General features: G+C 40.8%; 3 protein-coding genes across 3 annotated transcripts; 1 reads left to right on the forward strand and 2 right to left on the reverse strand.

Annotated features, from left to right (window-relative positions):
• The first annotated feature begins 276 nt into the window (after positions 1 to 276).
• Positions 277 to 11,021, forward strand: gtf2e2 (general transcription factor IIE, polypeptide 2, beta). Its single transcript, XM_080464212.1, has 8 exons — positions 277 to 499; positions 1,885 to 2,055; positions 8,376 to 8,458; positions 9,031 to 9,138; positions 9,477 to 9,659; positions 9,743 to 9,836; positions 10,074 to 10,189; positions 10,279 to 11,021. The coding sequence occupies exons 2-8, from the start codon at positions 1,896 to 1,898 to the stop codon at positions 10,396 to 10,398; spliced, it is 864 nt and encodes a 287-aa protein (XP_080320338.1). The 5' UTR covers positions 277 to 499; positions 1,885 to 1,895; the 3' UTR covers positions 10,399 to 11,021.
• Positions 4,422 to 7,506, reverse strand: smim18 (small integral membrane protein 18; the record flags this gene model as incomplete). Its single annotated transcript, XM_080464214.1, has 2 exons — positions 7,407 to 7,506; positions 4,422 to 4,741 (listed from the first exon to the last, which is right to left on the reverse strand). The coding sequence occupies exon 2, from the start codon at positions 4,734 to 4,736 to the stop codon at positions 4,422 to 4,424; it is 315 nt and encodes a 104-aa protein (XP_080320340.1). The 5' UTR covers positions 4,737 to 4,741; positions 7,407 to 7,506.
• On the reverse strand, positions 10,838 to 13,399 carry LOC308110119 (dynactin subunit 6-like). The gene is made up of 7 exons (XM_080464213.1): positions 13,290 to 13,399; positions 13,046 to 13,110; positions 12,128 to 12,233; positions 11,956 to 12,041; positions 11,799 to 11,846; positions 11,554 to 11,696; positions 10,838 to 11,461 (listed from the first exon to the last, which is right to left on the reverse strand). Exons 1-7 carry the CDS (start codon positions 13,313 to 13,315, stop codon positions 11,369 to 11,371), a joined length of 567 nt encoding a protein of 188 aa, XP_080320339.1. The 5' UTR covers positions 13,316 to 13,399; the 3' UTR covers positions 10,838 to 11,368.
• Between the last annotated feature and the right edge of the window lie 39 nt (positions 13,400 to 13,438).

Consider the following 13,438-nt stretch of genomic DNA (forward strand, 5'->3'; position numbering starts at 1 on the left):
AACAGCCACTTCTACTATGGACGTTTACAATTTGCGAGAGAGAAAATGTATTCTGAATGAATTTATAAAGAATATACAAATGCGAGTATCCAGAATGAGATTTATAACCCAATTGGTGTGAATGGAGATGAATGAATTTCTAAGCAGTTCCAAGTATTAACTTTTTTAAGTTATGTCCTTGATTATTATAGCAGAAATTTGAAAAATTTTCTTGAAAATTAGCCATTTATTGGGGAACGCGTTACTTATAAGAAGTCAAATAAAATTGTATCACGTGGTCACGTCACGCGTTGTTTGTGGACGCTGTACGCGATGACGTCGATAAGGCGAACGTACAACATGAAAACGAGATGTGTACGAAGTTAAGTCAGCTAATGTCGTCTTACAGTGTTCTTTAGAGCGAAACAGTGATTCGGTGCAATCAACTCCTGCCGCATTTCCTCCGTGGAAAGTTGGGAGCTGTCGGCTTCTCCGGGGTGACAACAGCACAAAGTGCCAGGTAACGTTCACCCACCGTGCTAACGCTAGCTAAACTGCTACCTCGTTTGGCTTTTATTATTAAAAACATGCTTGAGTTTTCCACGGTGGATGAAGCGAGGCACGTTTATTCGGCTGCCTTGAGGTTGACGCTGACTTACTAAATCCTCATAAAGCTGATTTAAAACAATGCCGACAATCTAACGTTAGCTCACTGGAGCCTGGCTAATGTTATTGTTAGCTCATTTAGACTAGTCCAGGTTTAGTTTCTCTCCGGGGATTATTGAATTATTCACTGGCAATATTCTGGTTAGCCCTCGTGTTGCTTTTGAAAACAACCTTGGGCTGAATGGGCTATATACATTTTGCCCAAAAAATAATACAAATTTGGCCAACGTAATGCCCACATATGCATCTTATTTTCGTCTGTAGGTAAACATCTGCAAATGGTCTATTTACAATGTCAGTTGAGTTTCATTGTGAGGACTTGTTTTCTGTAACATTTGCTTCACAAACATGGAAACTGATCTCCCGAACAATTAACCGGTTGAACTTTTGATTGTCAAGACAAACAAGATAATTACATTTTATGTTTTGAAAGTCCTTGGTAATTAAATTTTTTTTTATTATTCTTGTGCCTGTTAGTGGCAATGCGCAAGGATTACATTCCGAGGCAGCCCTTTTTTTTTTTTTTTTTGTTAAGGATTCCGATAACCCTTTCCAAATAAATCGCAAAAGAAGAAAATGCGAAAAAATGTCGCATTCAAAGCGGATGGGAGAGTCACCTCATGGAGGAGACCACAGGAGATCCACTGCAGTGAGAGGCAGGCACACAAAAATTTCCTCTGGAATTTTATAGTTCATTTTTTTGGATTGAATAGAATGTCGAAAACATCAAATGAGTCCGAATAAAAATGAAATAAGTAAATATGGACATGTCTAATTTCTACTATGACTAATATATGCATCTGGATCCTCCCCTCTAAGTCCATTTAGAAAATATTTAGCAAGTTAGATTGATAATTAGTTGAATAATAGTCTGTGTCTATCTTTGGGTTTCCTACCAAGTATCTTAGAAGTGGTGAGGGAAAATGTTGTTTTGCTGTTTTTATGAGTTACCTAGGTACTTTTTCCCAACTTTTCAGTGTGCTGGTTTGAATAGGTATAGGAGTGTCCAATGTGCTATAAAGATGACACCTGTTTTCACTTTGCTTTTGAGTTCATTTCGTATCTCAGACTCCAAGGGACTCAGGCCCTTCATTATTGTATTTCACTGTAGTCTAGTAGTTTTTATGGGCATTATTTCTCATGTTAAATGGCAACCAATACGTTTGCCCAGAGCTTTGGACAATTTGTTTGATATTTAACTGATTGTGTCCTTCTTTTTTTTTTTTCTTCAAACTTCAGAAGGTGCCAGTATGGATCCAGCTCTACTGAGGGACAGAGAGCTCTTCAAGAAAAGAGCTCTTTCCACTCCAGCTGTCGAGAAGAGACAGGCTGCATCCGAATCTGGATCGCACAAGAAGAAGAAGCCCAAATTAGACAAGGATAGCTCCTCAGGGTCCAAACACGGTACTGGTAAGTGAAATGCATTTATTTTAAATTGTTCATATTTGTTCAAGTGGTGGGGGCTATCGAATTGCTTACTTACAGCTTCACTGATTCCCATGTCCACCACCATTAGAGTTTTCTTTAATAGGCCACCATAATATTAGATCAGAAAGCTTTGTGTATCCTAAATAAGGAAACTTGTCCAGCAAATGCAACCAACAGCCCACACAGCATTCATTATATGGTAAAAGCTCTATATACCTGTGCACACTGCTAGAAAAAAAAAATAAAAAATCTCTGTGCTCTTAAATCTAAGACAGTTTTGAAGTTCAGATCAGTTTCATTGATGATTCTCTCCAACTAGTATGACAGTTCTCAAACATTTGAAATGACAAGAGATTAGTTGCCAGCCTCTTCTAACTGGCAAGCTGCAATAACATACTGCCTCATCTAGATCACAGCATCTTATTCTCATTCCTGCAAACAATCTGATTCTTGTACTGTCACTTTGTTGATATGAGCCATACAAGCTATGTAATGAATTTACATTAGTGCTTAATCGTACTTAATAGCTTTTTTATTATTGTTAATAATTTGTTGTACTTCTTGCCGGAACCTTGCGTGTTTTATCCTCAGGTCGGATAACGGGACACCAAGCTATCCAGTTAAAAGCTCATTACATTATGGAGGATACTATTTCACTGTGAAGTGGCAACCTAAAAAAAAAAGGAAACTTAAAATGGTGTTCAGAACATAAGGACTCTCTGGATGTGTAATGTAATCCAAACTTTGCTCTGTTGTTAGTGTTTTAATTCACTTTAGCCCTCAAAAGTCATCCAGTTTTAATTCACCAGTTTGCATCAATTATTGTCGTAAAAGACAAAAATCCATTGGCCAAAATACTTTTCTTTAACTAGAGATGTTCCTGGTGACTTAATCCTTAAAAAATAAAAAAAATTGACTCATCCAACAAGTCCAATAAAAGTAAAACAATCGGAATAGTTAATTGAAAAGGAACCACAACATACATTGAATATCTTTTAACATTTTCCCTGAAATATATTGTGTGTTTCAAAAGCTTTTAGTCACAATCGTCAACAGCAGCACTTCGATTTTAAATGCTGCACAAGGCTCTCTTCTCCAAGTGGCGCTCTGCAGGATTACTTAGTGTAATCCATTACCTCCGTGCAGCCTCACTAAGTGAAGTGGAAGCAGATCTGGTGAGGCCGTTGTTGTGATGAGATGGGTCATCTTCTCAGACCGGGATTACAGCTACCAGGAGCAGCAGACGTAGTTCAGTGCAGGTTAATATACAAATGCTGGAGTCGATGTCGTTGTGCATTACTTCTATTGAGTGAATACACATCACCTTTTTCCAAATATACATCCTGGTTGCCTTTATCTCTTGGCTTTAAATAAATGCCACTGTCTAAGAATTTACACTCAAAGTAGAAGGAACAATTGGGTAGCACCGTCATGCTTTTCAAACATGATCTGTATCTTCAGTGTTTCGTCGTCGTCGTACTACATTGAGCAGAGACTTTACAAACCCTCACAGAAATGTGTTTTGTACTCAATTTGGGAGTTGCATTGAAATGTGTAAGACAATCACATTTTAGTTGAATGTTTGGACTTTCTGCGTGATGTCATGTAGACCTTCTGCACGGTCTCCTGTTATCGCACCCAACGTGAAGCGGCTCCATGTTTTATTAGAAAGAAACGGACATAACTTGGTGATAATTTATTAGGCATTTTGTGGTAAGGCATATTAAATCACACATTGTGCTCAATATGACTTGATAATTTACAACACTGTGCAGCAACCAAACTTGTCGTGAGAAAACGTTGCAGTGCTAAACATGGACTCAACACTGGGGGGAAAACAGGGAAACAGACAATGCCAAGCAGTGATTGTCTCCTGACAGGTTTCATCAGTTTAAAAGTAGGACACTCAATCCTTTAGATTTGGAAAGAATTTCTGTATACCTGTTTTCTAGAAGCTCAGACATGAAACATGCCTGTTGGTTTCTTTTTATTTATTTATTTTATTGTGTTTTGGCCATTAGTCTTTATTGCCCGTTAAAGAAAACGAGTAACAAGCCAATTAATGCAGCACATTCTGCTATTCAGAAGTACCCGAAATTGGTGTTTTATCAGCCAAACTATTAGTGTTGTCTTTGCTCTTTTTTTCCCCCTCTGATGTAAAATATGGCTTCCAGGGTTTGCTGTGGATGTGAATATCCTCATAAATATAATGAAAAGCTAGTCTTGCTCTTTCAAAACCACTGTCCCCTTCCTTTGTACATTGTCTCTCAGCTTCTTCCTACTTATCAGCAGCTGAGAAGTTTCGGAATGTCTTTCATTTTTTTACTGGGAATCGAGTACGATTCTTCCTACACCACCTCAGTGTGCATTTCTGGCTCTTTGCAAATGCCGGTCATGAGCCTGCTGCAGCTTCCGGGCCCTTCCTCCTGTAGCTGGTGGTGCGTTTTCCCTTTGGCACAGCAGCCACAGTCCAGCAGCTCGTAGAGGACAGCCAAGGCTGCCAGGGACAGGACAGTCAGGATGAAAAGCAGGAGGATGATGAAACAGGCCACATTCCAGCCATCGTGGAAGGGGTAGACCTCTTGGACCTGCAGGGAGACGTGCGACAGTGGGGCTGCTTCAAGGAGAGGACTTGGGGGTATTGTGCCGGTGATGTTCGCCATCGTTTCTGTTTGGAAATGACAAGAAGAAAACAGGATTATTTTATTTTATAATTATGATGGCCTTTCACCGCAGAGTAAACCAGAAATGAAATGTCAGATTACTGAAATGCCTGTTTTCACGATGGAGAGATTAAGAGACTGATTAAACTGGGAAAATAATGGCTATAACCTGATGTATCGAGCTTCATGATACCAAGTGTTGAAAAGGCATGTTTGTACGTTATGTGGGGAATTAATGTGCAACTGGAGAAGCACATCGTTTCACTGAAGGCATAGAGAGAAACTCATTTCCGTCTCTTAAAACCATCAGGGCATCTCGCAGGTAATTTACTGTAATGTGATTATTGTTGTACTACATAATTCATACAGAAAGTCATGCTGTAGATACACTTAAATGCACAGTGTGTTTTTATAGTACATGGCTATCAGTACAGAAAGGATTTCTGTGAAATGAAACAATGTGATGTTCCAGGTGCGAACGAGCAGAAACCCTACTGAGTCCATCTGCTTCGGACCAAAAATAGACTTAAAAAGCACGATAACGAAACGTAACTGCGCAGTTAAATGGAGCGTCTGACTCCTGGCTCAGAACCTGGGACATGGATGTTGTTATGAAGGAAGTGCGGCGTGATCCTGGAGGTAAAAGGCTCTTCAGTGTGCACGTTGTCAGGCTGGTCGTCTTCTCTTCCTCCCTTTCACATTCTCAGCCAACGCCTACCATTTAAACCCCTCGGGAACCGTGTGCCAGTACCTCTGCCCACACCCCTACTCTTGGCTCACTCCTGTATGCACATGGTCACTGGCATTTAGAGATCATACTGATTTAAAGGCTGCTGACCCACGTCACTCGAGTGGTCCGAGAAAAAATAACACGAACATGTGTATTTTTCTCTTTGCGTTACATAAATTTGGCAACTTCCACATTGCTTCCAGCTCATAATTTAAATGTACAACAATCGTAGTTAGCATTATTAGATAGTTCCGCTGTTGTTTTACCCCTTCACACTATCAATTGATGCATTTTTTTTTCTAAAATGTGCTTTGACACATAACACTAGTGCAATTACTCCTTTTCAAACAAATGGCTGAGATGTCTAGGAAGTCTTTTTTTTAGGGGGAATCAGATAATACATCATATAATTCTATAGTTATTACTCAAGAGTATGAATAAACAGAAAGCTAATCAGAAATCATCTCTAAATTTCTCTAATTTAGAAATGATTTTCATAAAAATTGTATAGCTTTGTCCAATGTGTATTGGAATTGTTTTATTTATATTAGTATTTTAGTGTATTCCTGAGAGGTTTATCGTGATTTGCTGTTGACGAGACACCATATTTTATTATTTTATGTTGGCCTTTAGTTTTGTGTGATTATTGAGTTTTCATCCATATTCAAAGATTGGTTGGTCGTTCTTTGGAACCTTTTCCTTGTTTTCCTCGAGCCATTTTAGCTTCACTTGTCTTGACTGACTGAAATATTTTCGCATGGCGGAATTCACAGTTTGGAATATGTCATCTTGAAATTAAACAATAATGGTGCATTTTGTGTCACATGAAAATGCATCTGTGTCCCGTAATATACACAGAGACACTGGCTGCACTTTTCTGGTTTCTTATCAATGGATTTCCTATTGCAGTCACTTATGTTGCAGTGATACATTATTTATGTCTCTGTGCCAGTGGCGTTGGTCAAATGGGTCCAAGACAAATTGTTGCCAGCTAAAGCTGAAAGTATCCTGGAGACTTAGGACTCACTTTACGCTACATGATTAGATGAACGGTTCTGACTGTTCTCGAATCATGATGATAACTGTCAAGTGACCGCAAGCTGCGGATGTCCTTTACAATGTGTTATTACTGGTCCTTGGATTAGCATCCTTTTATCGCAGGCCCAGCTCATAATATGAATTTCGGTGCAACTGATCACCATGACAACAACCTCTTTGACTGATTTTGCTCACTTGCCCGTCAACCCCCCCACCGCCGTCCCTCTACCCCTCTTTTATTTGTCACAGCAGTCACTCATATTTTGCCTATCTGGAGCATCGGTTAATTCACCTCAAATGAGCCCCACCCCAGATGGGCTCCAGAGGTGTAATAGCAGTAGGCATTGCACTCTAGACAGTGAGTCACTAACCCCCCCCACCCCCACCCCACCCCCCCTCCAATGCTCTTACACGCATCAAATGCACTCCTGGCTCGACGCAGCTTTCATTCCCTCATTGATCTGCCTTGAAAGCTGCAGTTCGTCCAGAGTCACGCTTTTCCACAAATACAGACATGACTGATGCTCATGCACAGCGCGAACACACATGACGACACTGAGGAGTTCCTGATGCTTGGTATTCAAGTTAATGCAGACGGGCAGATCCATGTTTTATTTAGTCCACCGCCTGCTTTTACAGCCTTGATCTCAGCTGGACAATGTCCACCCCGGCTTGGTAATTGTTACAGTATAAATTGACTTGTAGATGTGGTGATTGAAATGGTTCGGCTGCATTTGAAGATGCATGATTTCCCCTGTAAATGCGGGGAGCACTCGTATAAAACCTTGTCGGACTCACAGCCAGGAGTCTGCAGCAGCCTGTAGATTGAATTAATTCTGTGGCTTGTTATGATGTGCTGATGTCACACACAAACGCACGTTATTTTACGGATCCGGACTCACCTGGGGGTCCAGCTCAGCCTGCACGAGATGCGAGGCAACAAATGCTCTCTCTCCTCTTTTTTTGCTGCTCGACCTCGCTCTCTGTCTTCCACGCTCTCCCTCCTCCACACTCACTCCTCGACCTGTTTTCCTCCTCTCGTGCGCTTCCAACCGTCGCTCGTGCACTGGCGCCGCCACTCCTTTCCGCTCTTCAGGTCTCAGCTGAAACGGCGCAGGCTCCTTTTCTAGCCCTGCCTCTGCACCATTCGTTAAGCGGCCTGTCAGAGTCTCAGCGTCCGGCCCACTGTGCAGCTCTTAGGAGCAGAAGCTCCCGCCCACGTCATGAATCATTCATGATTCAGCATCTGTTTCGTGGTTTGATTGGTGATTGTGGAGTCCGGGCTTCAGACAGTCTCCTGGGGGGGGCGTCAGTAATGTGCCTGTGTATCATCAAAATACATCATTCACCATGTTGACAGTTTCTTATTTTGAGGTAATCAATGTTCTTGTCTTGCTGCTGAAAAAAATCACAGCTTCAGTATTCCCCAACTAATAATCATTTTTTAAAAATCACTTTTTCTTCTTAAGGATGGACAGAGAAGATTAACAGAGAAAATGTAAAGAAAGGAACAAATCTTCCTGTTCAGGTTTTGTTGAGTCAATAATTGAGAGTAAGAAAATGAACGATTCTAACTGCCAATAAAGGCATACATACCATATATATATATATGTAAAGAGATCATTGACAATAGAAACAATCCAAAATGCATGATTCTCACAAATGTGACATCACTTAAAAGAAAATGAACGTGCTTTGGAATGGAGTTCAATGTATTTATTTTATATAAAGAATCTAGCAAACAGCTTTCTTTACTCTTTGTGTAAAAGAGCAAAAAAAAAAAACTGTTGTTTCAAATATCGGGGGTTCGTCTGTGTTAAGATGCAAAACATTTTGATCATTTGTTTGAACGTGTTTTTTCTTCCTCACAGAATCGAGTAATGGCAACATCAACATCAAGGCCAGTTCTGGATACAAGTTTGGCTGCTTGGCCAAGATAGTCAATTACATGAAGGTAATCACGAGGAGACGTCTTCAATTAAAGGGACCCAAGTTTTAGAAGGGACTGTTTTAAGTTTCCTTTCCTAACATGAAACTAGCTGATACTGACTGAACACTGTTTTCTCTCCAAGTTGATTTAAGCGCTTCGATCAGCAGTCACGCCGCTCTTAGCTTGTTTGTGTTTCTGATCAAGCTTCTGAAGAACGTCACTTGTTGGCTGTTCTTTCAGTGAGTCAGTCGTGTCCACTGTGTAACATTTGGTCCCCACTTTTTCTTTTGATCTGTAAACAGCTTGTTTGTCATGCTGTGGCTCTGCACTCACGGCCTGACTCATCCATTTCTGCTGCTCTGGCACTCAACATGATAGATTTGCTTTATATGTGGGCATTTCTGATGCCATCTGTTGACTGTTAATAGTTTTAAACTGTGTAAAATACTCCCAGCAGTTTCATGTGGGGAACATTTCAAGACTCAGTGGTGGACGTTGAAGACGTAATCTTTTACAAAGATGGCTATGGCAGGCTGTTTTTGATGGTATTGATTCTATGCTGGATTTCATTGTGTTTTCTGTCTGTTCATTCTCAGACAAGGCATCAGAATGGCGACACGCATTATCTGACACTCGAAGAGATTCTGGACGAGACCAAGCTCTTGGACATCAGCATGAAACAGAAACAATGGCTCATGACCGAGGTATGTTTGTATTTTCTTTGCTTCCACACTTCTAATGTTTTGTAGTACACTGACTGTTGTCGTCCATCATTTCACTAAAACCCATTTCCTGAAATCTCTTGTAAACTGATATCGGTTACTTCAAAGGCATATTTTTTGGTCCATCTCCATATGTTGGATGCTATGAACAATGTTAAGTTTTTATCTTGGTAAACACAAAATTAACAGATCACTCCTGAACATTCCAACATCTCTTTTGGACTTCAATGTTGGAAAATATATGAAATACAATTAACACTAATGTACATTTACTACTACTAACGAATTTTCTCCCTTCCGGCTACCTTCCAATCTTTCAGGCGTTGGTCAACAATCCCAAAATTGAAGTCCGGGATGGGACGTATGGCTTCAAGCCCAAGTACAACCTGAAGGACAAGAAGTCTTTGCTGAGGCTGCTGGACAAACATGACCAGGTGGGCCTGGGAGGAGTGCTGCTGGATGACGTGGAGGAGGGGCTGCCCAACTCCGCCAAGGCCATCAAGGTACACGTGATCCAAGCCGAGGCTCGGGCCTGTCCGCTCACCGAGTGTGATGAGTGAACACTGTGCTGTGTGATCGTCGACAGGCGCTGGGCGATCAGATCATCTTCATCACGAGGCCAGACAAGAAGAAGATTCTCTTCTACAATGACAAACACTGCCAGTTTACAGTAGATGAAGGTGAGGAGGAGTCGTGATGCCGCTTAATCTTTCTACCCGAGCACTGAGCCACAAATCTGAAGAGGCGCTAAGCCATTTTCTGTCTCACATCAATAAGAGGATTTTGAACTTTGAACTTTCATCAGGCCAAAAAACTGCAGTTTCAAAGTCCATTTATTTTAATCTAATTATTGTGCTGAGTTCATGCAAAATACAAATCAGTGGTAACTTATCACCCTGATACGTCTCTTATTGCAGAATTTCAGAAGCTGTGGCGGAGTGTCCCTGTCGACTCCATTGATGAAGAGAAGATTGACGAGTACCTGAAAAAACAAGGCATCTCCTCCATGCAAGAAACGGGACCAAAGAAAGTGGTGAGCCCCTTTTTGTTTTCCTGTAAACACGATGCGTCCCATTAACAGCCATTCCATCAGTGGTCATTGTGTTTCCGTTTGCTCTGCAGTTACCAGTTCAAAAGAGAAAGAAGCAAGGTGGTCAGCGAAAGAGACCATTCAAGACCCACAACAACCACTTGGCGGGGGTCCTGGAGGACTATTCAGACGGTGTGCCTGTGAAGAAGTGAAATCTCTTCGGTCTCACGCGTCTTTGACTCAGACCTGGCTGGAGACGAAGAGCTTGGTGCCACTACGACCCACAGACTTCTGATGGCTGTCGAAAGAAAGTTGCTTCTTTTCCTTTTCATTCCTTAGTGGTCAGTTTGCGTTAACATTGACTAGATAGCGCCTGTGTTGTGGAATTCTTCTCATTTTGTTTACTGGTGAGAGAACTGCTGAAGGACACTGGAGGGAAACGTGAACCGCGACCACTGAAGACACCAAACGCCCTCACCGAGGGCACCACAGAGTTACTGTTTGATGGCAACGAGGCTGACTTGTGTAAATACTTTTTCTTCCAGCATTTCATTTAGTGAATTGCAAAGGAACTTTTTATTTGAAGGAACTGTCTGCAACCTTCAATTCTTTGAATATTACAAATGGAAAAACAGCCTTGTGTCATGGATTACATTCAAGCCTGAAACATCTTCAACTTTACTTCTTTTGGAATTTGAAAATAGTTTTACTTTGCTGAACCACGACATCGTGGTTTAAATCTCAAATATTTCAACTCATTTTATTTACATTACGTACTGCTGCCTGAACTCTGAATTGTTGCCACTTTAAAAAGGAGTAATAAAGTGTTTTACATAAAAAATGAATTTCTTGAAGTCTGCTTTTTTTTTTTTATTCCTCATTGTGATGTTGTTGTCGTTCACTACAATGACTTAGTAATTCCCATAATATTTGTATGCCCGTAGTAACGATGGCTCTGATAAAAGACAAACATCAGATTTTCCTTCAGGACTTAGTTTAGTCATAGAAAACAACGCAGCAGCACAGCAAGATGAAGTTCCTCATCTGCTGTTGCCGTTAATACAAAATATCAGCAAGTTAGGAAAAATAAGTGACAGGCTAGGTAGGTGTTTTATATTTATATACATTCATGCTTTCTTCCTGCAAGATCTGCTGAATACGGGTTCTCTAGCCACTTCAAGATTAGCTGGCCGCCTGGCCGGTTTTAATGGTTTTCTTCAAATGGTGGTAGTTCGGCAAAATCTTCATCAGGAAGTCGAGCTGTAGAGTCTGTGGCTGGAACCGTGAAGCAGACGAGTTAATAAAATACAGCACCGTAAAAATCAGACAAGCTCAATTTGTACAAGGTGGATCTTTCAAATTCATACCTGTGGTCTCTCCGTCTGAACTCGCCTCATACATCCAGAGCCGTAGATCACCGTGTTCTCCGGTATGACCTCACAGGTGTTGACCTGACAGAAGGCTCCAATGATGCAGCCACTGGTGAGGATCACGTTTCTGCCAACATCAGCTGCAACGCAAAACAGGAAATTGATCCAGTCAGAAAAAGTGTTCCTCCACAGATGTAGATCTGTCCTATCGACACGAACACACAATGCTACCATCGTCTCACCTTTAGACTCTATCACATTGTTGTCCCCAATTTTCAAGGCTTGAGAAACTGAGTGTCGGTTAAAGAAAACCTGGACTGTTTTGCTGTGATCTTTTCCAACGGTTACAGTTTCAGATCACTTGTGGACTAATATCAAAGAAACAAATGGAGAGGATACCGCAGCCGACTTCAAACACATTGTTGACGCCGATAGTCATCGTCTTCGGTTCCACCTCCGAGTCCGGCGTGATGTTTTCTGGATAACTGCAGAGTAAGCAAAACATCTGGTATTTTCACGGAAACATTATGAATGGAAAGGAAAAAGTAGAAAACTGAAACGCAAAACATACCTGTTGATAATAAGAGCTTGTTCCTCTATTAAATTGCCCTCTCCTATCACGATTGGCCCAGCTTCTGCAATGATACGTGCTTTTGGATGGACCACTGTCCTCGGACCTGAAGAACAACCCATTCTTAAACTTGTATTAGGAACTATACAAAACAAGTTACAATTCAATATGATTGAAAAACACACAGACACAGATGGTGAAGAAAAGTAAAAATGTATTTATAAATACTTTTCTCAACTTATCAAGCTTCAGTAATTACAATTCTATATTGTCATTATAGGATATCAAAAGAATATTTGTGTTTCAAAACTGTCCAAATAATAAATTATTGATTTGCAATAACATCCAACATTGCAAAGATTTTATGTTTTCACTGTTCGTATCTGGAAATCTCGTTGAAAACATTGTAAAATCTTCAAGTTACACAACCATATTTCCATTTATTTGTCTGAAAGGAGTTTTAGGCGTTCATTTTTGAGTTTGATCCTTTTCAAATCCAAAAACTGAATCAGATTTCAAGTTCATGCCACAGCACATATTTTTATTATTACTTATTTTTCAATCTCATCACCTTTAACTGAGGAAAGTCAACATGACCAGCAGAATAAAAAGGCAATATTAAGACATATTGCTGCATAAAAATCCTTAACTTGCTTCAAAACAAGGCAGCTGCAAAGACAATAGTCTTCAAATTTGTTTTTTAAAAGAATTCCGTTTTCTGGGAGCTTTTCCCAAATATTCGGTGCCTAAAAACTAAAAGCAGTTTACCGGGCTCAAAGTACTCCGATTATTGGGAGTTAAGTTCACACAGCTGAAGCTACATGTCATCCTGACTGATCCGCTTTGACGTGGACAAACGCAGGTTTTCCAAACGCATCAGAAAACTTCCTGCAAGACAACAAACTCAGAACACCTTACCGATGGTAACATCTCCCCTGATCTCACTCTCCACACAGACCAAAGCTCCGGCAGCTATTTTCACACTGCAACAACAAATGACAGAGGAAAGTGTTTGTTAGCTCACAATGCTAACCAGATACTTTGCTAAGCCGTCTTAAACAGTCTCACTGCAGCTTCACCGTTTCAAACAGAGCCGTGCTTTAGTTCTACTTTTGTCTGAATATAAAGTCACACACCAAAGCTAAAATATTGTTTATCCTACCTTTTCTGGGAACTTTTATCTGCCATTATGAACGATGAAGCTTCAGCTAATGGGAGCTTTGCTAATGTGCTCTGCGCATGCGCCCGAGCTCTGGGCAGGGTGGAGCTGCTCTGACTGTGGTCCGGGAGTCCGCTGCGGTCTCGACAAAA

Source organism: Lipophrys pholis (genome assembly GCF_963383615.2).
Source record: "Lipophrys pholis genome assembly, chromosome: 5".
Lineage (NCBI taxonomy): Eukaryota > Metazoa > Chordata > Actinopteri > Blenniiformes > Blenniidae > Lipophrys > Lipophrys pholis.

Bases quoted from the DNA above. Each gene is read 5' to 3' on its own strand.
- gtf2e2 (XM_080464212.1), top strand. From the start codon at position 1,896: ATGGATCCAGCTCTACTGAGGGACAGAGAGCTCTTCAAGAAAAGAGCT. The intron at 9,139-9,476 runs GTATGTTTGTAT...CCAATCTTTCAG, and splicing joins AACAATGGCTCATGACCGAG to GCGTTGGTCAACAATCCCAA. The intron at 10,190-10,278 runs GTGAGCCCCTTT...TTTGCTCTGCAG, and splicing joins AAACGGGACCAAAGAAAGTG to TTACCAGTTCAAAAGAGAAA.
- LOC308110119 (XM_080464213.1), bottom strand. From the start codon at position 13,315: ATGGCAGATAAAAGTTCCCAGAAAAG. The intron at 12,234-13,045 runs GTAAGGTGTTCT...GTTGTTCTTCAG, and splicing joins CAGGGGAGATGTTACCATCG to GTCCGAGGACAGTGGTCCAT. The intron at 11,847-11,955 runs GTATCCTCTCCA...ACCGACACTCAG, and splicing joins TGTGTTTGAAGTCGGCTGCG to TTTCTCAAGCCTTGAAAATT.